At 38.2% G+C, this 25,496-nt stretch overlaps 1 protein-coding gene across 5 annotated transcripts in view; it reads left to right on the plus strand.

The window, feature by feature from the left end:
• Positions 1 to 25,496, plus strand: part of MAP3K20 (mitogen-activated protein kinase kinase kinase 20) — a 167,769-nt gene that overhangs the window by 98,226 nt on the left and 44,047 nt on the right. For all 5 annotated transcript variants that reach the window (XM_070580214.1, XM_070580213.1, XM_070580211.1 and 2 more), the window contains 4 exons: positions 5,489 to 5,575; positions 10,966 to 11,040; positions 15,774 to 15,880; positions 23,356 to 23,491. In XM_070580214.1, coding sequence (XP_070436315.1) covers positions 5,489 to 5,575; positions 10,966 to 11,040; positions 15,774 to 15,880; positions 23,356 to 23,491 — 405 coding nt within the window. The remainder of the gene's footprint in view (positions 1 to 5,488; positions 5,576 to 10,965; positions 11,041 to 15,773; positions 15,881 to 23,355; positions 23,492 to 25,496) is intronic.

The following is a 25,496-nucleotide window of genomic DNA, read 5'->3' on the forward strand; positions in this document are numbered from 1 at the left end:
ATTAGGGTAGTTTAAATTTTACTTTGCCTGCTTGTTGGGACCAGGGTCTCTTTTTATCCTGTGGGACAGGAGCCAGCAAACTTTTTCTGTAAAGGACCAGATGGTAAATATTTTAGACTTTGAGGGCCACTTATAGTCTCTATTGCATGTTCTTTTGTTTTTTGGTTTTTTTTACAACCCTTTAAAAATGTTGAAACCACTCTGCATTCTGCATTCATTCGGCCGTAGTCTGCAGACCCCTCTGTGGACAAGAGAGATGAGAAGACGAGCACATGCAGAACAGCTCACAGCGATCCAGCCAGGGACCACGGTTCCTGCTCCTTTTGCTTGCATGTGTGCATAAATATATAAACATACTTGGATGGTTATAGTTTGTAAATTATTTTGGCCATTTATATGAATTAGAAGACTTTTGAGGCTCATTTTAGCACTCTACCAGTTCTCATACAGCGCTTTTACTTTTTTTTTTTTTTAAAGATTTTATTTTTTCCTTTTTCTCCCCAAAGCCCCCTCCCCGGTATATAGTTGTATATTCTTCGTTGTGGGTCCGCGCCCAGGATTCGAACCAACGAAACACTGGGCCTCCTGCAGTGGAGCGCACAAACTTAACCACTCGGCCTTGGGGCCAGCCCCAGCACTTTTACTTTAAAATTTCTCCCTGTCTTGGAATTTCCCTATCTCAGAAATCTTTGACCTGAAAGATACAATTATGAGTTATGTGTGGAGTGAACTTTTGGTTTCAATATTATCATTTATGAAAACAAACTTCACACTGCCTTCTTCCAAAACCTTACAGTGACCAGGGACTTTTGAGCAACATGCACCCATCTGTGTTTCTGTAGCTGAAGTAGAATCTGCGTTCTAGTAACCAAGAACGAATCCTTTCCCACCTGTAGACTACAAAAGATGTTAGGAGGTGACCTCTGCTTGTGGAGCTTAGGACTTTTTCTGTATCTTTTTAAAATCCCTTTTATTCATTCCACATCGACCCTTCATGTTAAACAGTTTCCATCAACCTTTCTGAAGCTGCAGATGTTCGGTTTATTTTATTGAAAAGCTTTTCCTTCGAGTGACCGTGCGCTACTTTTCAGTAGATGGGCCCAAACATTTCTTTTAGCGCATTAGGTGTTCTCTCTGCTTGTTTACTGGCCCTACCTTTGTTTTGCTTTGAGGGATTTAACAAACGCTTAACAAATCATCCCATCAAGTAATTTCACTGACTGCAGCAAACTTCACAGCCAGTCGCTGAATGTTTCCAGTGCCGCTCTGTATTTATGCACCAGATGTTGCTCTTCAGAACCTGTTTGCCCCCGTCACACGCTTTTGAATATCAACTCTACATTGGTGTTAGAGGCTTTTTTTACCTGGTGAGAACAAAAATGACTTTTCAGTGAGTCTGTTTAGTTTAAAATAAGAGTTTATTTTAAAATCGAGTCTGCTATTGTATTATCTTAAAGAGAAAGGTTGACTCGGATGCTGGTTCTCCTAACCCCATGGCTGTTTCAGCAGAATTCCATGCAGAAAAGTGCCCATATGCTAATTTAATTATAAGTGAAAATTCAGGATTTTATTTAATTCTGACCCCTTCCTTTCTGTTTTAGAAAATCACCATTAGTGAAAGAAAAAGTACCAGACATGCTTTCCAGAGCCTTTTTGTTTAAACAATCATAAATTTTTAAAAATTAAGAAAGCATTACATGTTCAAAGTAGGAGCAGGGGGAGACAGTTGTTAAGGTAGGGCCATCTTAGTTTTAGGAGTTTGTAGTCCATACTTTAAAAATGACACCTATCTGGGAAAGAAAGGTGGTTATGTAGACTTTCTGATGTCCTTTCAAAAACAGGTGAATAGGCAGGACTCCTTTGTCAGTAGGAGCATCTCTTTGCATAACACATCTCACAGTTCAGGGCCAGGCCAGTGGCAGAGCAGTTGGGTTCGCGCACTCTGCGTCAGCAGCCTGGGGTTTGCCGGTTCGGATCCTGGGTGTGGACCTATGCACTGCATGTCAAGCCATGCTGTGGCAGTCGTCCCACATATAGAGTAGAGGAAGATGGACATAGGTGTTAGCTCAGGGCCAATCTTCTTCAGCAAAAAGAGGAGGATTGGCAGATGTTAGCTCACGGCTAATCTTCCTCAAGAAAAAGGCTCCCATAGTTCACTAAAAGTCTATTCTGTTAATTGAGCCCCCACACATAGCAGTCACATACAGATGAATAAGACCATGAAAAAGAGTTACTCTTTTTTAAACCCACCCCCTCAAAAAGAACCAGTTTATTTTTTCCTTTTATTTTTCTGTTTTTTCAGACTTGCTCTGAGAATTTAGGCCCTAATATTATCAAAGTCCCTAGCCCTCCCCAGCTTGATAAACCTGTGTTGCTTCTTAACACATAGCAAGACTAACCAGCCTTATAAAACCTTGAAATAAATGTGCTGCAAATGCCAGAGGTGGATCCTGTGATCCTTGCTTCTAGGCTGGTGAACTTTGCTAGGCAGACAACTGTTTCTCTCTCCATTTTATAAGAAAGGAGATTTTTCTACCCTCTTATGATAACTTCTCTTGAAGGGCCAAACCAGAGGAGTGATTAGTATGTTATCCACAAAAAAGAAAACACTTAGGGAAAGCAAAAAGCATTGCAAGAATAAGCCTTCTGAGAACACAAGGCCTAGCCACTCTTTAAAAACAAAGCTATCCTAATGACAATGCAGAAAGGGTTACCTTCTTAGAAGTTCCTCGGCCAAAACCAGCTTTGGAAATAGAGTGGCTTAAGAGAGCGCATCACTGCCTCATGTGTCTGCGAGCCCTGTTCCAGAACGAGCCTGGCTCAGGTACTGGCTTTCCATTGTTTGTAAAAGAAAAGGCAGGAGAAGTACCCAGGCTTGTCCAAGTTTCTCTTCTGTAAACTGAAAATAGAAATTTTCCTTGTGAGCACAGTTTAAACGTGAGGACATCTCAATATAAAATGAGTTGGAAAGTACTTTTAAGGTGAGAGATCACAATAATGTTTGGCCTGCATCCCCACAACGGATATTTTCAGGCATAGTTTAATATATTTTTAGACCTCCAAATGACTTCCTCAACGAAGTTATTTTTTTGTGCCAAATGTCATTGTGTTTAGTGTAGAAAAAGCTGTTGTCCAATCTCATACCACCTACTTTTTGATACATTCCTGAATCTGGCAAATTAATAATAGGAAATCATGAGATGTGCTGATGCTGGAATTAAACTGAAGACCTCATTCGGGCCTCGGAGCCCAGCGTTGATGACGCCATCCCAGACCGTTTTACAGCCATCAGACAGCTCGGGGCCCTCGGCGCTAGCAGCTCTTCAGAGACACAGAGAGGGAGCAAAATGAAACTGTCTCACTTCTCCAGGGTTGGAACTCTTAGAGAAATAAAGCTCGGGTCTTATTAGATTTGGGACATTTTCCAACGGAATATTTTGGAGTAAAGAATGACATAAATCTTTTTCTGGTGTTATTCCCCAAGCTCTTGGTTTTGCATTTCACCTCACAAAACCCAGTCAGTCTTCGTGTGCACGTGTGTGCACTGTATTGTGCCTGCAGGCCAAGCCCTGAAAGGAAGGGACGCGAGGCTGCTGTCTGAACGGTCTGAGGGCTGGAGCACCTGATTTGTTTGAGGCTGAGTCACTGTGCCCATGCTCCTTAGGAACGCTGGATCATTCATCTGCTTGCTCTTCGTTTCCTAGCCCCTCCCCGGCCCCAACACCAGAGGAGTGGTCACTGCAGCAAATAGAGGGGCTTCATTCCGTGCCCAGCCCGCATGCCGCCCCTCCCCTTCCCTGGGCTGCGGAGTCGGGTGATCACATACCTGTTTTGGGGCCCACCCACCCTTTACGTCCGGTGTTCACTAGAGTCGGCCCCTTCTGGAGGCCCCTTCCCTCCCTAATCACTTCTGTGACTCCAACAGAATTATTCAGTAGCTCTTCTAAAGAAGTACCTTACACACTTGATTAAAAGCCCAAAGAGGCTTCAGTGAATTTTTTTGCTCCTGCTTGAGCAGCATCTGCCAATTTCCCTGATTTTCCTGCTAATTATCTTTGTATTCGCCAGAATTCATTTAACGTGTTATGGCTCAAATAAAACTGAGCACTGGCTGAGGAAATAGTGGCTACAGAACTAACGGTTTATAGGATCTGCCTGAAGAGTATATGTCCTCAATCTACATTCTTATTTAGAAATTGTTTGTGTTTTTGTTTTTAGAGCAAGAGAAATCTAAATCTGAGTTTAGATTGCCAAGTTTGCTTCTCACTTCTGCCATGGCTCCATACCCAAAATATGGCATGTCGCATTCTCTTTCTACTGCCCTCGTCCTTCTCTAGAGTTACATGGGGTTAAGAGCTTGACCTTCAGGGTGAGACAGCAAGTTCATCTTCTGGCTCTGCCACTCGATAACTGAGCATCCTTGGGCAAGTTGATTAATTATCTTAAGTCTTAGTTTCCTCATCTATAAAATGAGGATACTCTCTATCCGATGGGATTGATATTAATCATGATAGCATGCGTAAAGAGTGTAACACAGTACCTGAAACATAATAAGCACTCAATAAATGACAGTGGTTGTTATGATTATTATTGATGATATTAGAATTGGTTTTGCACTTCACAAAGTATGGGTAGACTCAAATTTTTGATGCCATTTGTATAAATAAAGTAACTGGGTGCACAAATCTTCATTACTAAGTATTTAAAGAAAAAACAAAATCATTGACTGTTTTCAGCATTCCCAGCATCACTTTGCTTTCTTTGGGCATTCGGTGCAGATTTATTAATCATGCTGACCTCAGGGTTTGCAGAGAGGTGAACACACACATATCCTCACACACACACCTTCAGCGCATATGTACATAAAGTGTTTACTACATTTTAGAATATAGTATAATAAATTATGCTATAGGTGGATGAAAATGAATCCTGTAGACTGACTCATTTTGAGAGAGATTTCTCCAAAACACAAACACTAAATGTTACAGTTTGGCAAGGACCTACCATTTTGGTGTAAGTGGTTTGGATTTGGGGCTCAATTTTTTTTTTTGATGAGACTATTATTAAACCTTTAAAAATATTGTTGAATTCCCTGCTACTATCTTGCAGAGAAATTTATCAGAGATCGAAGGTGGAAAGAGTTTGACTAACAAAATATAAAATTGAATTTGTGGGAATATGTGAGAATTTTAATAGCTTATGAGCTAAAGTTAAATCATTTAGGCCCTTTTGGTTTCATAAAATGTGAAGTCTGGCTCTGGATGTTCTAATTTCTAAACCAGGTTTTTTCTTTATTAAAAAAAAACAAAAAGTGTATACGATATATGGGAGAAGTCCTGCTCATGAATATATATGTTTTGCCCATGTTTCTACAGATGGAGTTGGTTGTGTCTGATAATTGGATACAGTTAAATATTAGGTAAAGTTTCAGTAATATACCAAAAAAATAAAGTACAAGAATAAAAATTCCATTTTCTTTTTGTTCCAGGTTCTCTGGGAGATGCTAACAAGGGAGGTCCCCTTTAAAGGTTTGGAAGGATTACAAGTAGCTTGGCTTGTAGTGGAAAAAAACGAGGTAAGACTACGATTCTCCATTCAGGTACATAGATCAGAAAACAGTATTGGGGTTTTGCAAAAGACTTTTTCATCTTCTTCAAATTGAAAGTAAGTTCACGCTTATGGAAAGATTAGCAGTAGGAGCTAACACAAAGGGTCAAAGTGATGTTATTCCTCATGAATGGACCCTTTACATCTAATTGTTGCAGCTTCACGTCGTGATGCTGTAGATCAAAAATTGTACAAGTACTGTACTAGTTTCTCAGTCTCAATTGTAAAACCTAGGGGTTTGTTCTTAGTGATGAAAGAAGCCATTGCGTCCAAGGTAGGGGAACAGTTGAACTCCATCTCCTGCGTTTAGGACATCTTTTTTACTGGCCGGGAGTTGATATATCTGTAAGAGACCTTCAGCTACTTCAACTTACCTCTCCCAGCAGGAGTCACTATAGTACAAGAAACTGTCGCTTAGATGAGAATTTCAAAAATAAAAGAAGAAAAAATAGTTTCAAAAAAGGGAAAAATTACAGTTTTGCCACCTACGTTGAACACTACATTGAAGATGAGCTCCTCACTGGAATTGGCGAGGCAGTGGCATAACTGTTCGCTTCTTCATGCAGAGCCTTTCCATTTCAAAAGAACTTCAGTGGCGTAAACACCGTTTGTGCTGTGTCCCCAGCCTCGCTTTTCTTCTTCCCACAAATTGAGGCTTTCAGTTAGTTGGACCTATGAGCCTACATCAGAGAACATGGTCCATTCATATCAAAGAGAGCAACTACATTTTGAAAGGTTTAAAATTGTGACTGAAACGCACAGCCATGGAAATTCTCAGCATAAGGATGAAGCATCCAATATCAAGGTATTATGAGAACTTAGATCAAGTAATGGAAGCACGCAGTTGTCTTTGCAATGCAAAACAACTTTATTTCACAAAACTTCTTCATTTCCAAATCTTATCTGTGCCCTCCACAAAAGGTAAGAGTGCAACCTGAGGATAAATAATTTGTAAAAAAGGGGAATATATAGAGATATTCCCTTTTTAATGCTTTAAAAGAATTACATTGATCTGCTCCCCATGTGAGTGCAAGAACAAACTAGATTAATCAAAAAGCTGCTATTGACTAAGGGAAACCAAGTCTCCATATTTTAGATCATATAATCCAGAGTTACCTTATTAATATTTCCTCCTGAGCCACTGAGAATAGATGAAATGTTCATGATAGCTGAACTTGATGGGAGAGAGCTGGCAATTTAAGAAAAATGAAAAGGAGTTACATTCAAGAATGTGTCTTACTCATTGTTTCACAGGAGCTGTTCTGTTTTAATTAAATGTGATAGTTATTCCTGGTGTGCTATTAAATCAGACCTCACACACAGGATAACTGATATTTTCGTGCTATGAGAACCCACTTGTTTCTGTTCTGTTTCTTTTGCCAGTGAGATGATTAGATGTTTGGTTCTGAGTTTACAAATGAGAGTGGAGAAAATTATTGACCTTCTGTTGACTTTGGAGCAGAGCACTCAATGTAATTTTTTCCCTCCACCTCTCTTCAAGATGAACTAGAAGAAAGGTTTTTTAAAAGCTAACTGAACCCTCCCAATATGTATAAGAGACTAATTAATGATTTAAAATAATATTTCATCTAAACGATGGAAGAATAGGTGTGAATCTAAAGCACTTTCAGAACGTTGGCATATCCATCAAGGATTTTTAAAGCAGAAGAGAAAAATGAATTTAGAAACTGCCTTTGGATAGTTGACTTGAGGTTTGGGGATCCCCCATAAATAACCTTCAGAACCTCCTCAACATGTATGTGAGTAGGCTATCTCCCCATTTCTCCCCAGGGATCCCCTAAAGTAAAGTGCACTGTTTTATCCATGGTGTGATCTGATGATCAGCTAATAACTGATGGAGACTACTCAAATACCTCCCATACTGTATCTGTTAAATATAATAGTAATTTGAAAGAAACCCATATGGTAAAATAAATTTTCTCAACTTTTTAATGAATTTAAGGAAAATTGGATATTACAAGGATATTTGTGTATTCTCATTCTTCACAATATTTATCTGTCAATAATATGGAAATTAGGTTTAAACGTATTGTCCATTGTCATCATTCAAGAAGGTGTCATTTCACCTCATAAATGGAGGTACTTATTACCAAAACAAATTCTTTTGACCAAACATTAAAATAAATTCCCAAGGATTTATTTCATTTCATAATAAAATTGATACTTTGACTTAAATATAGTTACAAGATCCCTTCAATTTCTAATTATTTTATGTTATTTATTTTTACTTTGAAATACTTGGGTTATTGAGTTGAAAAGAGAAAGCTGTATTTTTTTTTAATAGGCTTCATTTAAATAAAGAATGATGTGTTTAAACTTTCAGGGAGACCTTTTAAATGTGAGCTTGTCACCCTAGAATGTACCTATATCCAAATATTAGGCTTACCTTTTCTCTTTAACATTTTATTCTGAAATAATTGTAGACTCACAGGAAGTTGCAAAAATTACAAAGAATTCTGTGCGCCCTTCACCCAGCTTCCCCCACTGGTGAGATACGGGTATAGTGTAATAACAGAAAGTTGACATTGACACATTACTCTTAACTAGACTCTAGACCTTGTTCAGTTTCACCATTTAGGATTGCTTTTTGCATCTATAGGAAGATCAATACTTGAAAAAAATTAAATCTGAGGGTCTTTGCTTCTAAACCTATAATAATGAAATAAGGCCTTCAAAGAATGCTTTTCCTAATATTAAATCCTATTAAAACTAGATCCATAAAGCCTTGTTAAACTTGACAAAGGAAACAATGAACCGTATAGAAGTCGTGAAACTAAGAGGGTATTACTAATAAATTTTTTAAATCTTACAGATAAGTATATCTGCCTTTGGAATTTCCTCAGAACTCAATTAGTGGTCTTTCAGACCATTCTGGCTGCATAATTTCTATCTTTATAAATACTTAGATTCTCATATAAAATGTGTTTTGTTCTAAGTAGCAAAACTACTATTCTTGATTAACATAGAAATCCTCAAAAAACTTAATCCATTTTTCTTGATGATGATTTAGAAAAAGATGATAAACTTGACTTAAAAATAATTTTTGCATCTTATGTAGAAAATGATGCAAAAAAGAATATGGTCTTTAAAAAATGTCATCACTAATTCAGTGGTTGTGAAATATTTTAATTTTAAATTTGAAACTGTTTTATTTTAAAATATTTAAGTTTTAAGTAGTGTTGCAAACATGATGCTAACATCTGTTATTTCAGAATGTTTTAATGCATTAGGAATGCCCATAGTTGTGTAATTGGGACTTAAATATTTTGGATTCTCTTTTAAAGTACTTTTTAATGCACCAAAATAATCCCTTACAAAAAGTGTCTGAGTCTGGATTTAACTGATATATGACCATGTCAGATAATTTAAAATAATTATGCCTCCTTTTATAATGTCTCAGACGTGATATCTAAAAAAAATCAACATCCATATTCATCTAGTTCACATGTTAGTTCTTGGAAAAATGTTGAGACAAAGTTATATTGAAAATGTTACCCTTTATGAAAAATTATTTTTCATTACACATGGAGTACATTCAGTTGCATAATTGCAATTATTTTCTGTTTTTATTAGTTGCCACCCCCAACGATCTTATATTTTTTTTAGAAAGTAAACACCTAATTTTCCTTTTGATCATCAAAAGGTTTCCAGCTTACATTACAGGAAAATAATGGTACGGTTTACTACATCTTGTTCTGTTGTATGAAATCACGAGACTAGAAGTTAAAAAATGCTTAGCATAGCTTCCAACTTGGAGAGGGTTGTTTTGTTTTGTTTTTGTACTTTGTTTTAAGGTTTTATTTATTTTGGTTTACTTTGATTTTAAAGTTATTTGTAATTCCAAGTATAGATTGTCTGTTTTCTTGCCAAGGAGACTATTTTTCTAGTTTTACACGTAGCCTCCCCCACAGTCCAACTAAGTTCAGCTTTAAGTTTTTTATTTGAAAAATTTCTTTGGCAAACAATACTGTAGAAGAAATCTCCCTCGTCCTTCTGAGTGCGGTGGTTGTCAGCTCTGTCTCACCCAGCGCTCTTTTCATAACAGCTGTGTTGACGCTCTCTCTTCCTCCCTGAAGTGAAATTTAGAGGGAGTACAACCTACCTACACACATTGTGTTTTAAGTCAACATAATGCTCCGACTGTAATAGAAAGAAGAAATAAATGAAATATGTATCGCAAGGTATAAACGCTCAGCATGACCACAGAGGAGATAACGGGACAGTTTTAGATGGATAAAAGGAAGTCACCAGCTACACATGCAGAGTAGAATGGGGTTGTAATAATGATTCCGGTACCATAGGCAACACTGTTGTAGGTGACATTTTCCAAAAATCTTGGTAAGGTTATGAATAATGTAAAAACCAATCTGCCCTTGATTTATTTTATTTGGTAGTTGCATTCTTAGAAAGTTCAGTGCATTTTAAAACTGTTCAAAAAATACTTTGTGTTTATTTATAAACCAGAGTTAAGTTCTAGGCTCAGAATATTATAAGCCTCATTGTTCCCTTGTTTTACTTACATGAATGCACATGGAGCATTTGAAGTTTGGTGGAATGCAAGAGAGTTCTTAATCAGGGCTTTCTGATACACTGAAGGATGTCTCACATTCTTGACCTGCTCCAGGTGCAACCCTCCAGTCTTTGAAACAAACACAAATGCCTCCGTAGATTTCTAAGCAGCCTCGAGGGGTACTGCGTGGTCTGCGAGAAACACTACTGTAGAGTGTTAGAACAGGACTGAGCCTCACGTTATAGTCTTTGTTGTACCAAGTCCTTACAGTTTATGAGTTTGACCAAAACTAAGCCATAGTGAGTCATACATTCAGAATGTCTTACTTGCCGATGAGAAAATGCACAGTTCTTTGAAATTATCTTTCTGATCGCCTGTACTGAAGATGTTCTCAGACTTGTACACCTACTGCCAACGCTGAACTCCTTTCCTAGTTGCCAGGCCTGTTTGCATATTTCAGAGTTGCCTATAAAAGCACAGTGGTAGATTTGTGGTTTTAGATTTAGTATTTAAGTTCCAACTTGCCCCTTTCCTACTGTAGTTTCTTTTAGAATTGCTTCTAGATTTTGTTCCATTTGCTGTGCTGAACCTGATTTCTCCACCACGGTGATTCCTCTTGGGAGGAAAAGTATATGTGTCTTTAGAGATCAGATATTACGAATCTAAGCAAAATTCTCACCTGTCATGTATTAATCAATGGAAGCTTTAAATTTAATGTCTCGTTTGTGCTCTTAACTCTTTTATGACTTTTCAATTCGTATTTACTTACGGTCATGAGTAAATCCTTGTTTTATTTCGTTTTGGTGTGTCTTCTTTCTCTATTGTAGAGATTAACCATTCCAAGCAGTTGCCCGAGAAGCTTTGCTGAACTGTTGCGCCAGTGTTGGGAAGCTGATGCCAAGGTTTGTGCACATATGTTCTTCTTGTTGTTAGAATTCTTAATTTCACTTGTTTGTTTGGCTTTGAGTTTTTAAAATTTGGGGTAATAAAATTCATCCCAAAGCAAAGCCAGCCTGCTCCTCCTGTGAGCCCCAGACTGGCTGTTGAGGCTTTCTCTTGACATCTGCTTATCTTGATCCTGAGAAACTCACCATGGGCTTTTGTACAGCACTCTGGCGTTCTTGATTCAATAAAAGGAATTCTGTTCCTTTGTTTTTAATCTTTAATAATAACTGTTGCACTTTCATGTTATAAAAATGGCTAGCACACAGTGCTTATTATATGCCAGGCACTGCTCCAAGCACTTTATGTACATTACCTCATTTATTCCTCAGACTTTCTCTGTGAAATAGGTACTGGTATTATCCTCATTTTACAGATGAAGAACCAGGCACACGGAGGTTAAATAATGAGCTCAAGGCCACACAGCTAGTAAGTGGTGGGGCTGGAGAATGAACCCAAGCAGTGTGATATGTGTCCCTGCTGCTAACCACTACACTATATTGCCTTTCTGACCAAAGGTCAGGCAAAAGCGGCACTTCTGGAGAATCTTGCTATGTTCTCCCTGTCCACTTTCAGTGATGTTTTTTAAACTATGACAATAGAGTTGGAGAAATTCCAAAATTTAGGCTTTCATGTGGTTATCACATTCGAGCATGAATGGCCCATTTCCTTTCCCTGCAAAGATCATTTTAAAAGATCCTCACGTACATACAGAAATATTTATAGATAAAATGATAGGCGAGTCTTGGATTTGCTTTAAAATAAAGTGAAAGGAAACAGATGATAGTATAAACAAGATTGGCCATGACAGTTTTTGAAGCTGAGTGGTATTAGTATGTGGAGGTTCATTGTATTGTTCTCTCTACTTCTGTGAATCTTTGGAAATTTCCAAAATAAAAAGGTAAAAGATAAAGACGATCCTCAGATTCAGCATTAGAATAAGAGAGAGACACTCAAGAAAGGAACTAAAATTTTACACTTAGATTTGTCCAGCTTTTCGTGGAAATTGATGGATTACAAACTGACCTTTTAAATAGAGATCTGAAAAGAAAGACTTAAGAATGGAATTTCATCCTTAATTTAAGCCCAGCTCCAACCTGACCCCCAAGAAGAAGGAATGATGATAACATATAGTCTGTTCTTCTACACGTTTCTCTAGTGGGAATAACTCAAAAACAATTGGTGAGTATGGGAATTGTGTTAATATAATACCGAATTCACACTGAACGATGCAGAATGTTTCCCAGCACGTCCTTCCGCACCACTAAGTGAGGGCAGCTGTGCACCCAGGACAGTAGTGTGCCCAGGACTGCAGCAGGAGACCCCTCCATCCGCGGGCTCCCTGTCGGCCCCGCTGACCCGTGCTTTGTCTCGGAAGAGTTTATTCTTGCTTCTCCGCAGCCTTGTGCGGTTCACCTTTGCCCTGATAACCAGCAGCCTCAATCTTTGCTTTCACTCCTGTTCATCTAACTACCTTCACCCTTTTTTAGAGAGTCCTATATTTACTTAGTATTGGTTTTTTATTAAAGAATTTTATATTGTTTTAAACTGCGTTAGTATTTTTATTTAGGTTTATTATTGTTTTTATTAGTATTCTATAACAGAGTTGCATAGGTTTTGAATGTTCTGCCCTGTCCCTGTTTATGCCCTATTATTTTAGTGTGTGATTTTGCAGAATATGGAGATTTTTAAGCATTAAGAGAAAAGCCTGCACTTTGTGACTAATCCAGTAGAAACTATAAGTGGCTATTTGTAAGCTTGCTCTAGAACATTTACTTTATACTGTTAAAATGATATCAGACTACCCTTTCCATACTCCTTCTACCAGTTATATGTCCATTTGGCATATATAGTAATTTGGCAATGTTTTTCCTCTCTGATACTTAAATAGAAATTTCACCTGAAATTATTTGCATTGAATTAGATTAATGCAACTAGATCTCTCTAATTGTAATTATATTTTAGTATGTAAAGCAGGTTTTGAATTTCTTAATTGGAAACTGTACATTAATTAAAATTCTAAGAATATATATTTATGGTGCATTAATTAAATGATAGTGTAAACGCCTAACACAACATTAGGCCCAGCCGTGAAGGCGGTGTGTCTGTAACATGTAGTAAGGGGACCCTTCTTTAGGACCATAGGAAACTTGGGTTCTAGCCTGGTGAAGTATAAAGAAAGTGTGATTTTTATTTCCTAGATTCATGGCATTTTATTCTGATACAAGTAACACATGCCCCTGTGTTTGATTTGACTATCCACCCAGCCGCAGCCCCCATTCCAGCTCTCACGGTTGATCTCTAGACACACCTTACACACCTTCGTTCCCGGAATGCGCTCTCTTCCTGCTTTCCTCTCTCCCTGCATTACTTCGTCATCAAGCCTCTGCTGGTTATTCTGTTTATCCCAGCCCACACTTAGTACTCCTTTCCCTAAACTACAATCCGGGCTACTTCCTTACCTCGTACTGTTGTATTTTTTTAAATTATCTTTTCTTCATAGATGGGTTGCAGGCTTTCTGAGGGAAGAGAGCTAGTTTTTATATGTTTCTCTAGAGCACCTTACATAAATTTACTAAGTAGATGCCCAATTCGCTGTTGACTCAAGTAGCCAGTCCTGTGCACATATATAGAGCAACAGGTGGTGAAAACATTGTATTTCTTTTTTTTTCAGCCCTTAGACTTTAGAGTATTAACACATAGATTAAAATATTCAGCTCACCTGTAGAAATATGTTCTTTTGCAAGGAGGAGGGGAAATGTATTCAAGAGAAAGCTGACATTAAGTAAATGTCGGGTCATTCCACTGGCACCCTCAGGTGCTCAAAATATTTTATTAAAGAAAAGGAAGTACAGATGGATATTGTTTCAAGTTCTAAAGTCACATTTTTAAATAAGGAAAAAAATAATAGTTAAAACCCTGAGTTTGATCAGAAGTAATATCTTACCCTCACGTGATAAAATATTTTGAAGGATTTAAGAACGTGGTCCCTGGTTCTGTGACTTGTTTCCTGTGTGATACTGGGCAATTTATACTTTTCTGAGACTGATTTTCCTTATCCATAAAATGAAGATAAGAAATAAAGAAATACTCTATGTAGAGGCTTAATAAATGGTCCTAGTTGTGACTTTTTACATAAGCGAAGCCTACATAACACCAAAGGGAGCCTAAGTCCCTCAGAGGAACTTACAGAAGATCCTAGACTAAATGTTGTATCCTGTGACCATAATACTCATAAAATATTATTACCACAAAATTCTGCCTTGTCATTGCTTTTTAATGTCCACTTTGATAATTTCCATCTGAGAGCATAATCTAACTATAAAATTAAGACTTTTCTAGGGATACTTGTCATCCAGTTGCAAAAGAATTTCATCTTTATTTCAAGAATGATTAAATGTTGGGAAAAAATGATTCTTTAAAAATTAATTAGCTCCTCCTGCTGCTTTTCCATGCAAAATGAAAATCCTATATTTGTTACATAATTAGTCCCTGTGAAAACAATTACATTTTTCCTTTTGCAGCCTGACAAATGGTGGGACAAATTAAAATGTGAACAAAGTCAAAAGAAGACAGCATCTTTTTCAAATATCCTACTTAAGGCATTTTCTTTGCTGATCAGAAGGCTTGCTGTACGTCAGTGACATTCAGCTACTCGTGCGCTCTTCTTAAAACACACACACATGGGCACACACACTCCCATGTCCTTAAAATAGCACGGTAATGACAGAACTCAGAATTAATATCCCAGTTTTATATTCCTGAGAAATGAAAAATTTGCCCTTCTTAATGTAGGAAACACTCAAGTCCAGAGAGCAAACTACCTCGACATTCTTCCTTCTTGGTTTTCTTGCTCCTAAATTAAAATGCATGTTTTAATAGCTGCAACTGTAATTTATTCAGGAATGGTATAATTATGAGGCGTGATGAGGAGAGCCTGTGCATCATCCTTTTGTTATCTTTCTCCATTTTTAACCTTTTGTCTCGGCCTTGGCTAGAGCCTAAAGAGACAGACGAGTGTAGTTACTGCTAGCTAAAGAAATACACCTTAACCACTGCCTTGTCCATTTCTAGTAAACAGAACCTTAGGCTTTCCCAGCAACGCAGCTAGTTATGACGTGGAATAAACATTGAGAACATGAGGTTATGATAGCTTTGTAATTGGGAATTTGTCTCTGAGCAACTGGTTCAGGAAATGGTATTAGTTCTGATAGATTGATAAGTAGATTTTCCCCCAACATTTTGTTGTAAAAATTTTCAAACATACAGAAGAGTTGACAGAATTTTACGGTGAAAACTGGCATACCTACCACCCAGCTCTACCATTAACTTTCACTAGACTTGTTTTATCACACAGATTTTTAAAGGACTTCACTTTTGCCTTTTAGGAGTTCTTAATCATACCCAAAAGAGAATTAGTACTTCCCTTACCTAGAGAAAAACTAATTATTCCAACCTTAGGCCACACGATAGAAAAATGACATCTGAGTCTATTCTTATGAATAGCTGGTTGAAAATACGGAATACAGTTCCCCAAACCTGAGCGGTCTGCCCATTGTAAAATAACTAAATCAGGACGTTGCATCATATTGTATTTTGTTATGGTGAGTTGAACTTATTACTATGTGGATTTTCTCTTAAAGTTCTACTTTCTTAAGTCCTAACAAGTGATTATTTATTTTCTCTTCTTCAGAAACGGCCATCTTTCAAGCAGATCATTTCGATTCTGGAGTCTATGTCAAATGACACTAAGCTTTCTGACCAGTGTAACTCCTTCTTGCACAACAAGGCAGAGTGGAGGTAGGTAGGCCTCATCCCCGTGTCCCATCCTCTGGCTTTTAAGGAGCGTGACTGGCTTCAGCAAAGAGGAGAAGCAGAGAACCTGACGGCAGTCCTGATTCACAGCTTAGAAATTGGGGCTTTTGTTTTTGTTTTTGTGTGTGAAAAATTTCTGGAGATCTAATAAGTACCTCCATTTCATATGCAAGAAAAAAGAGTGTTCCTTTAAGCTTGTTGTTTTATCATATGTCTAAGTATTTGGAAAGAATATTGAAATCCTATCTTCTGAGACAAAAGACAGTTACCAGACGTTTCTCTGCGTGCACTCTGTGTTAGGAAGCTTTGGCCTCTGTCCAGTGAGAAATAAAGATACTGTTTGCCTAGAAATTTGCAGAGCACTGTATCTGTTGATGGAGGTGGTAGAGAGACTATAAAAACACTTTTTAAAGAAAACTTTTGATGTTATAAAGCCTATTAAATTTTGTCAAGTGTAAAGCAAATTTAGTAATGAGAAAATTGCATTGTGTGAGTGGAAGAAGTAAGCCGGGGTGAGACATTTCAGCCAGGTCACATGATGCACGAATATAAATAGCATGTTTGGGAGCTCACATTATTCCTCCCTGACTCAGCAGAGAGCTAAGTAACTTCATCTCTCCTCCTGATAGCCAGGGCCGTTAACGTGACGCCTTACGCCACCTGCTGATGCCGGAGGAACACTGCATGCACTCTGAAAATGACGGAGTTGTTTACGCCTATAGACATTTCTTTGGGCTTTCTGGTTGACTGGTGTTTTACCATAACCTTATTTATTTTTATTCTTTTGAAAGCTCTATCTAGGGCCAGAGAGTTAAGTGAATTTTTATTTAGGGATACAAAAGTAATACTGTCTGCTCGGGTCTAGGTGTGAGGGACTTTGTTCTGGGCTGAAATGATAGAAAACCAAACATGTAAGTGATATTTGTTTCCTACAGTAAGAGATCAGCACCCATCTAATCAGATCACTCCCCTTTAAAATCCATTTAAGGGGTTCTTATTACTCAAAGACAAAGACCCATGAGACCCTCTGGACATCTTAAGATGCACCCTTTACATCTTAAGAACATCACTCTGCCCCATAATTTCTGGCTCTCAGTCCCTCAACAAATGCTTATTTCCTCCTCATTCAGAGTCCTTGCAAATGTAGTTTCTTCTGTTTAAATCTCATCCCATTTCAGCAGTGTACCACCCCTGACACCCACACCCGACTACTGGTTATTCAGCTAGCAGCTGAAGCATGTCTCTAAGTGTTTCCTGGCCCCAGTCTAGGTGAGGTCCCATTTTATGTGCTTGGAGAGCTTCTCTCTCGTAGCTGGTACTGCTATGGGAATTAATAAGTAATTCTGCAATTTGTTGTTTACTGTGTGTCTCACTGGCTAAAATGTAAGAGGGTCAGATAATCTCTTTTTTTCGTCACTGTACCTATGGCATCTAGAATGTGCCTTGACCACAGCAATTGCTCAATAAATATTTGGGGAAGGAAATACCATGGGGGTGATACTGTAAAAAGACAATATGATATTACACAAGAGAATATAAATATGTAAGTTAATTTGTTTGCATGACAAGTGTCCTTCTTACATTCATTCACTCAGATATTCATTGAACCTCTGCCTGGGCGAGGTGCCCTTCTAGGCATAGGGGTGTGGTGATGAGCAGAGCAGTCCCGCTTCACATGGATTGTCCAGTATTAACCTATTAAATATAAACATGCAAATAACTATTTCATTACTATTTTGATAAGTATTATGACAGAGAAGTACTGGACATCTGAGAGTATGTAACCATGAAATCTAATCTTGTCTGAGGATATAATAAAAGGATTCCCTGAGGAAATGCTGTTTGATCTGTTATCCGAAGAATTAGTAGGATTTTAACACTCCTAATAACACCCTCGAGATAGGGAGTCCTTAAAAGTATGTCAGCAAAATCAGGAAACGGGGAAAGTTGATAAATTTTCTATATAAAAATGTAAAACCTCCATATGGCCAAAAGCAATACCTATCATAAATAAATTTCCAAAACAAATGCCATACCGTTAGAACTTTTTCTTTTCCCTGTATGACAGATCAGCAGTTTGAAAAGTTTTTGCTCTCAGGACGCCATTACACTCTGAAAATTATTGAGGACTCCAAAGAGCTTCTGTTTAATGAGTTATATCTGTCAGTATTTGTCACATTCAAAATTAGAACTGAGAAAAAATTTAAATATGTATTTATTGTTCATTTAAAAATAATAAATCCTGCTTCTGCATTCAGCCTATGGCACTATCACATGTCATGAAGCCTCTAGAAAAGTCTGTACACTTGTGAGGGAATGAGAGAAGAGAAGGCAAATCATGTCTTAATGTTATTCTGAAAACCAGCTTAACCTCCTCAGTCGTTTGAAAGCTCTCGTGGGTGCCCAGACCACACTTTGAAAACCGTCGTGGTAGACAGAGTTACTGTCTTTAAAATACCATTTTAATTAAAATACCATACTAAAGGACATGAAAAGGCATTTCACAAAAGGAGAAATCAAATGGCCAGTAAACATATGAAACATACTCAGCCTCACTTAGCAATCAAATAAATATGAGGGAATGTAATTCTTTTATCAGATTGGCAAAAATTTGTATTATGAAAATATCCAGTGTTATAAACTCCCTCCCATGTTGCTAGTGGGAAAATACTAGCTTTCCAGAGGACAGTCTGGCAATAAACATCAGACACCTCTACCACAACCACCTCATTCCTAAGAAAATAAATGAGAAGGTTGTCTGGCAATAAACATCAGACACCTCTACCACAACCACCTCATTCCTAAGAAAATAAATGAGAAGGTTGTGCAAGAATGTGTGGACACGTATTTATCACAGCAGTGTTTAGAATTTTAAAGCTGGAAATGGCATAAAGTGTAATAAAAGATTTATTTTTGTTTTTATTTGTTTTTATGGTTTTAAAAAATTATATCCTCATTTACAGAATGATATAGAGCCATTTAGGATAATGCAGATCTGATGAATGATTTAAAAAGAGGCTACAGTCCAGTATGTTTAGAATGATTCCATTTTTTGTAAAATAAACATTTATTTGTGTGTACATCTATGTGTACATAGAGAAAAGTATCAAAAGGTCACTGTTATCATTGGGTAATGAGATTACGGGAGAGTGCTTTATATTTGTATATCTTTATTTTCTACAATAAATCTGGATTGCTGAATAATTAATTTATTAAATGCTTCAAGATGAAAAGATATAGGGAATAAAATTGGTACTACATTAATGTATTTTAGTAAAAGGCGCACGGTTGCCCTGGGGGCTCCCTCATTGTCTCTCTTTCAGGAACTAATGAATCCTGAGGGCTGGAGAGAGAATATAGATCTTTGCCTGAACCACTAAACCACAGTTGGAGAAGCCTCAGAACTGTTTTAACTGAACTTGGCAATTGGTTAAAAACATGGAGAATAATATTAATTAGAATAACAATAATACACAGCTGTCATGTATTACATTCTTACCAGATGCTTGTGCTTTATTTGGATTATCTTTTTTAATCCACATAGCAACCCTAATTTATATCACAGATGAAAAAACCGAGGCCTGGACAGGTTGGGGAACCTGCCCAAGATGATACTGTGCGAGACAGAGCCAGCAGTGGAACCCAGGTGGTCCGATTCCATAGGCCTGCTGTGACACGCATGCTGTGCCGTGCTGTTCCTGGACTTGTGGCCAGTGTGACAATGTCATGCCTTCCACTCGTTAGCATCCCATGCTCACTTGACTAGATTTCTTTTTAGCAAAGAGAAGTATTGCAGGGCATCATCATTTTAGGTTATGATTAAGGCAAAACAACTGTCTCACTCCATATACCAAGTGCCAAAAAGAATTAAATGTTCTGTCAGATCACCTGAGTATGTCAAAGGACAACACATTGAGACCACCCTTCCCTTCCCCCAACTTCTTTCTGGGGCCTGAGACCATGTGACTAGAGTCCAAAGCGCGTGTAGTAAATTCGAGTCACAGTGAAGTCTGATTCCAGTCCTACTCTGGTGTTTCTGGCAAATGCCTGTTTTCTGGTAGAACTCCCTCTACACACAGAGCGGATGGAACTCTAGTTTCAGAATATGAAGTGATTATTCTGAAAATTCTTTTTAAAACTAGCTTAATAAAAACCACATAAAGTATCTTCTTTCCTTTGACCTAATAAGAAAGAAATCTAGTGTCAGACGTTGCCTCTTCATCACATCTTCAGCTTGTTTCTCCTCCCATTGACTTATTAGCAATAATGGCAGTGAGCCTTAAGAACAGAAAATGTGGCATCCAGTTGGTCATGTTTTCAGCTTTCCTTACCCCATAGGAGTGTCCACAGACCCATGGGAACCTGCACTGAGCAAACTTTGTGGTGCTGTGATGGAGCATTCGGATCTGTGTCTCTTGGCAAAACCCTTAGGCGGTTGTCTTCTTCCTTGGTGATCAGAATACTCTCACTGTGGCACACTGTCTTAAAAAGAAAAAACAGAGAGCAAAAAAATTTAATCTTTGCCATTTGGATATTAGCACAAATCATTTAACACATAACACTAAATTTAATATACATCTTGTATATTTATCATGTAATAAATATAATACTGCTGTTTTGACAAATTGACCTTTTATTTCAAAATAAGTTTCTGTCTAATAAAAGAAGTTGATTACAGTTCACTGCCTGTTTTTGGCATATGGAGAATTGATACTAGCTGAAGTCAACCTTAGTTGGATTTGGTTTAGGAGAAAAACCATAATTTTCGTCAACTGAAACACTTAAACTATATTTTTAGAACAGGAAGGTTACATAAGGGCATCAGCAGATGCATTTAGCACAAAACAACGCAGCAGCAAAAACAAAGCGGACAGCCAGGGCAGCAGCTGTCTTTACGCAGCCCTCTGGGTTTGGGGACTCTCATGGCATAACCTCCACCACTGCTGTCAGATCCCTGGGTCTGGGGGAGCAGCGCTGGGAAGCCGGGCCTGAAGAGAGAGATTGAGCAAGCCTATTTACCCCGGCAGTGTTTGTTTTCCTGTGTCGGCCTTCAGCTTACTTAGCTGTTGACCTGTTGTCCAGAAGGGCTCAGACTCACAGTGGGCTCCCAGAACTGGAACTTGAGATGAATCGTTGGCCTAAATTACAAGTGCTATTGAACGTGTTGGCCGTTTACCCTGATCAGAAAGAACATCGGTGAGATTGGCCTCCCTGGCAGGAGAGCCGGGACTGGCTTGGCAGAAGCACTGCCGAGACAACAGCCCAGGCCGCTGCCATCTGGCCGCTGAGCGTGACCAGCCCTGCTGCCTCCTTGTCACCCTCTGACTCTCTCATTTACTGAAGAAGGCTCAGTCTTTCTTTTTTGTTACAAAAGTTTAACCTGAGGTTTTTCCATATTAATTTTTTTCTTCATCCTCCATTTGAAAAATAAAAACTAACTTATTTACAAATGGGCATAATATTTTTGCCAGAAATAGCAGGAATAAAATTTGGATTTTATGATACAGTCATAATTCTGAAAGATTGCTGATTGGGTGCCTTTCTTTAGGGACTTTAGAGTGACTTTGTTTATATTGTTTTATAATTTTCAAATGGTACCAGTGAAAGGGACAGTTGACAGCAGATGCTTTTCCATTTGATTGCTCCCCTCCTTGCTCTGAGGTAATTTTCAGATAACCAGAAAAGGAAAGTGTTGGGCCCAAATCCAGACCCACCTCAGTGGCTGTTCCCTGGGCTGGCTTTTGCCAATTAATACCCAGAACCTTTTTGTTTCCCTTCACTTAGTTCTCATCTCAAAGGACCTTAGAATAAGCTGTCCGCTTAACTGATTTTCCCTGGAAATAAAAAAGACAGATTTTGGTTGCATATATTCACTCACTGAGATCTGGGGGCTCCTACCTTCCATGGTCAAGGTCTCAACCAGGATTACAGTCTGTAATGCAGGTTTGTCCCGGTGGCATCTGGAAGCAGCTGTTGGCAGCACTCAACAGCGAATTGACGGTAGTCACCGATTTCCAGTCTCTTCCTTCTGCATCCTCCGCTCTGTGTACCTTTTCCAGCCCTTCCTTCACTTGCGCTCTCCTTCCCTCCCTCCTTCTTTCTCCCATTACTGTTGCTTTGCTCACAGGCTCTTTCGAAACTCAAGGGAAAGAGCTTCCAGCTCTCAGAGCGTAAACGTGGACTTGAACATTCTGATAGCCCTGAAGGAGAAAACAGTTTGCACTGAGCCATCTTCCCAGTCTCGGTTTCTGTAAAGGACAGGTTTCTGTAACTGGACATATTGTTCCAAGTGGTGGGGCTGGTCAGCCGTTAGAGCCTAAGGAGGGAACTTTCTTTTAAAATTATAAAGATTAAAAAGAACCTCAGAGTTCATCTGGTCCAGGATTTCCCATACTTGCCTGATTGTAAAAATTACCTGGCTTTTTTATTAAATAATGGAAATTCCTAGGCCCCACCCAGCCCTATTAAATCATGAGCTCTTAAGGAATCTGTGTTTTGTTGGTTTTTTTTTTTTTTAACAAGCTGCCCAGGTAAATTATTAGGATGAGGCAAGTTGGGAAGCCCTGATGTAATATAACCACCACCACTCACAACAGGGAAACTGAGTCAGGTGAATCAGTCGATTGTTCAAGTTCCTCAGCCCAGTGAATAGGCTAACCTGAGTATCATTTTCCCATCTCTCTATGAGATTAGTACCTGTTTCTTGGAGCTGTTATGAGAATAAGATGAAATAATATATAACAGTGCTGTGTAAAGAGCTAGATGAACATAAGCATTTATTAAATGGCTAAACCAGGACACCAGTTCCATAGCTTGGTCCCGGTCCCAGTGGTTCTTCAATGCTTTGTTGAAGTATTTTGAGCTTATTGTTCCAAACTAGAAACTACCTGTTGATTTTGAAAGATATGAAAGATTTCTTATTCTCTAATAGTTTACTGTTTGGTTCAAAAGCACAAGTTTTACCAAACTTACAGAAAAATGGATCAGATCTGTGGTTACTGAAGACGGGTTGGGGAGGGGTGGGATAGGAGAAAGGTGGTTAAAAGGTACAAACTTCCAGTTAAAAAAGTACTAAAGATGTAATGTATAGCATGATGACGATAGTTAACACTGCTGGATGGTACATAAGAAAATTGTTGAGAGTAAATCCTAAGAGTTTTCATCTCAAGGAAAAAACCTTTTTCCTTTTCTTTCTTTGCTTTCTCTTCTTATTGTAACTATTTGAGATGATGGATGATAACTAAACCTAATGTGGGTATCATTTCACAATATATATGTCAAACCATCATACTGTACACCATAAACTTATATAGTGATGTATATCAATTATATCTCAATAAAACTGGAGCATAAATAAGCACAAGTTTTAGCCTTTTACTTTGATGAGCATTCTGATGGACCCACTAAGCATTTAATACCTTTGGGCAAAGTTGAGACTTAAACCAGTTCTCCCTGTGCAGGTGCGAAATTGAAGCAACTCTGGAGAGGCTGAAGAAACTAGAGCGGGATCTCAGCTTTAAAGAGCAGGAGCTCAAAGAGCGAGAGAGACGCCTGAAGATGTGGGAGCAAAAGCTGACGGAGCAGTCCAACACCCCGGTGAGTGTTCCCCACAGGGCCAGCGATCCCCCCACGGAGAAGGCTGGGCTGAGCATGGCAGCATGGCGACTCTCCTCCCCCCTCGCTCCTCCCTCCCTGCCTGCCTTGCACCTGGATGTTAAAGGACCCGCATGTGCACCAAGTAGTGCTCAGATCTCATTTCAATTAACAAAACACCAGACATTTAGAAGAAAAGCTTGTTCCATTTCTGGTTCTTTCCCTAAGAACTGTTATCCTGTCAGTGTGTTTGTATATAAGAATTACAAAAGTAAAATCCATTATATTTTCACATCATCTGTTAGAACCCCAGAACATGAGCCTAAATGCTGATTAACTCTTTAGAGTCCAGCAGTAATTAATAAATGTAACCCCAGGGCAGCTAGCAGTCTACGAAAGGCTTTGATGTCTCAGAACTTAACTGAGTTTTCCTTCTAAAAGAGAGCTAACTTAATGACATACAAGTAACAAGCCCCTTACTCAATTCAGTATTATGAAAGGACGTCTCCCAGGACAAGCTTCCAATATTTACTGCCCCTAGGAAATATCTTGGGTTTTTTCCCCAAGTCTTATATTTAAAGTAAGATAAAAATTATTCTTAAGGGTTTCGCTATTTATACGCTTACCTTGAGCTTATGCTGATATGATATATTGAGATCTAATTAAATTTCAGCATTCTTCCCTATTTTGAATGATTTATCATTTCGGGAATTAAGTATAAATTTATCCTTGCTTTTTCCAGGGTTTTTAACGGGCAATATTTGTCCACTTTAAAATCACAGGTAATAATAAGATTAAAAGTAAACTTGTAATATATTTTAAATTCATTTTTGACAGTTGCTATGGCAATTCTATAAAAAAGAAAATACTTAAATGCCCTTCATTTTGTCTTCAAAAAGCTTTCCAACTTTTAAAAGTCTTCATCTCCCCTGAGCAACCAATGCCCAATTGCAAAGTATTTTCCAGTATCTGAAGAATGAATTACTTTGCCTCTTTTCCAGTTTATGTGGAGAAGCAACCTGATATCCAAAAAAAGGGAAATATAGTGAAGTTAGATATTTATGATCGGATTTACCTTTTCCAAAAGTGACTTAGGTCATCCAGGGAATCTCAAAGAAGAACTGAATTGCTATATATAAGGCTATCATGGGACATTAAAAAGGTACCACATTTTCTAAGTTCAGTGAATTTAGCTTGACTCTCCAGAAAGACGTTGAGGGGAAGTTTCCTGTTCTGATTCCAACAGGCAGACTCAGAATGCATTACCTTACGGGTCTGCAAGGGAACACTGATTCTCCCAGAGCTGATGAGAGGCAAAAATATAACCAGCTTCTGAAGTCAGAGAGTTTTTTGTTTTTTTTTTTTTAAGCACACTGAAATCTTAAGCTCTAAAGCACTGCATGACTTGACTCTTTGTAAATGTAGCATTGTAGGAAAAACTTTAAACGACCTAGTGGAGTATGTATGCTTTAGAACCTTTCTTTGGTTTAGTGGCATTAGTTTTGCTCAGAAATTATGGGCTGCCTTGCACACATTATTGCTGTTACTAACACAGTTGTGTAATAAATAATGAAACCCTCTGAGTGCTCAGTAGGTTGTATGCTTGCGTTTTAACTCCAGAAAACTTTCTGTAAAGGAACTGCTCTGAGGGCTCCCATCTAACAATGGACAGCATGAAGCATGATCTCAGTGAGATTTTCTTGCTTTTTCTGCTTATGAGGCCTAAGTTTTCTTTCTTTACAGTACTAGCTTTTCATGTCTCCTCTGCTTAGAGCTCGTTTTTCTGAAGGAAAGAAAGTTTGTGCTCAGGTATTTTCTAAGTCGGTGTTTGCTTTTATCCTCACATCAGTTTCTAGTTGACTTTAAATGAGTTTTCTGAGAGAAAGATAAAATAAACCTTTTTAAAAGGAAGTGGCTGAAGGTTTAGGTTTTCTGTATGTAGCCTCATCTTAATTATAAAAGTCTAACATTTATGTAACTTCATAGAAAATGGTATTATTGGATTTGT

The sequence above is a fragment of the Equus przewalskii genome, chromosome 17 (assembly GCF_037783145.1).
Source record: "Equus przewalskii isolate Varuska chromosome 17, EquPr2, whole genome shotgun sequence".
NCBI lineage: Eukaryota > Metazoa > Chordata > Mammalia > Perissodactyla > Equidae > Equus > Equus przewalskii.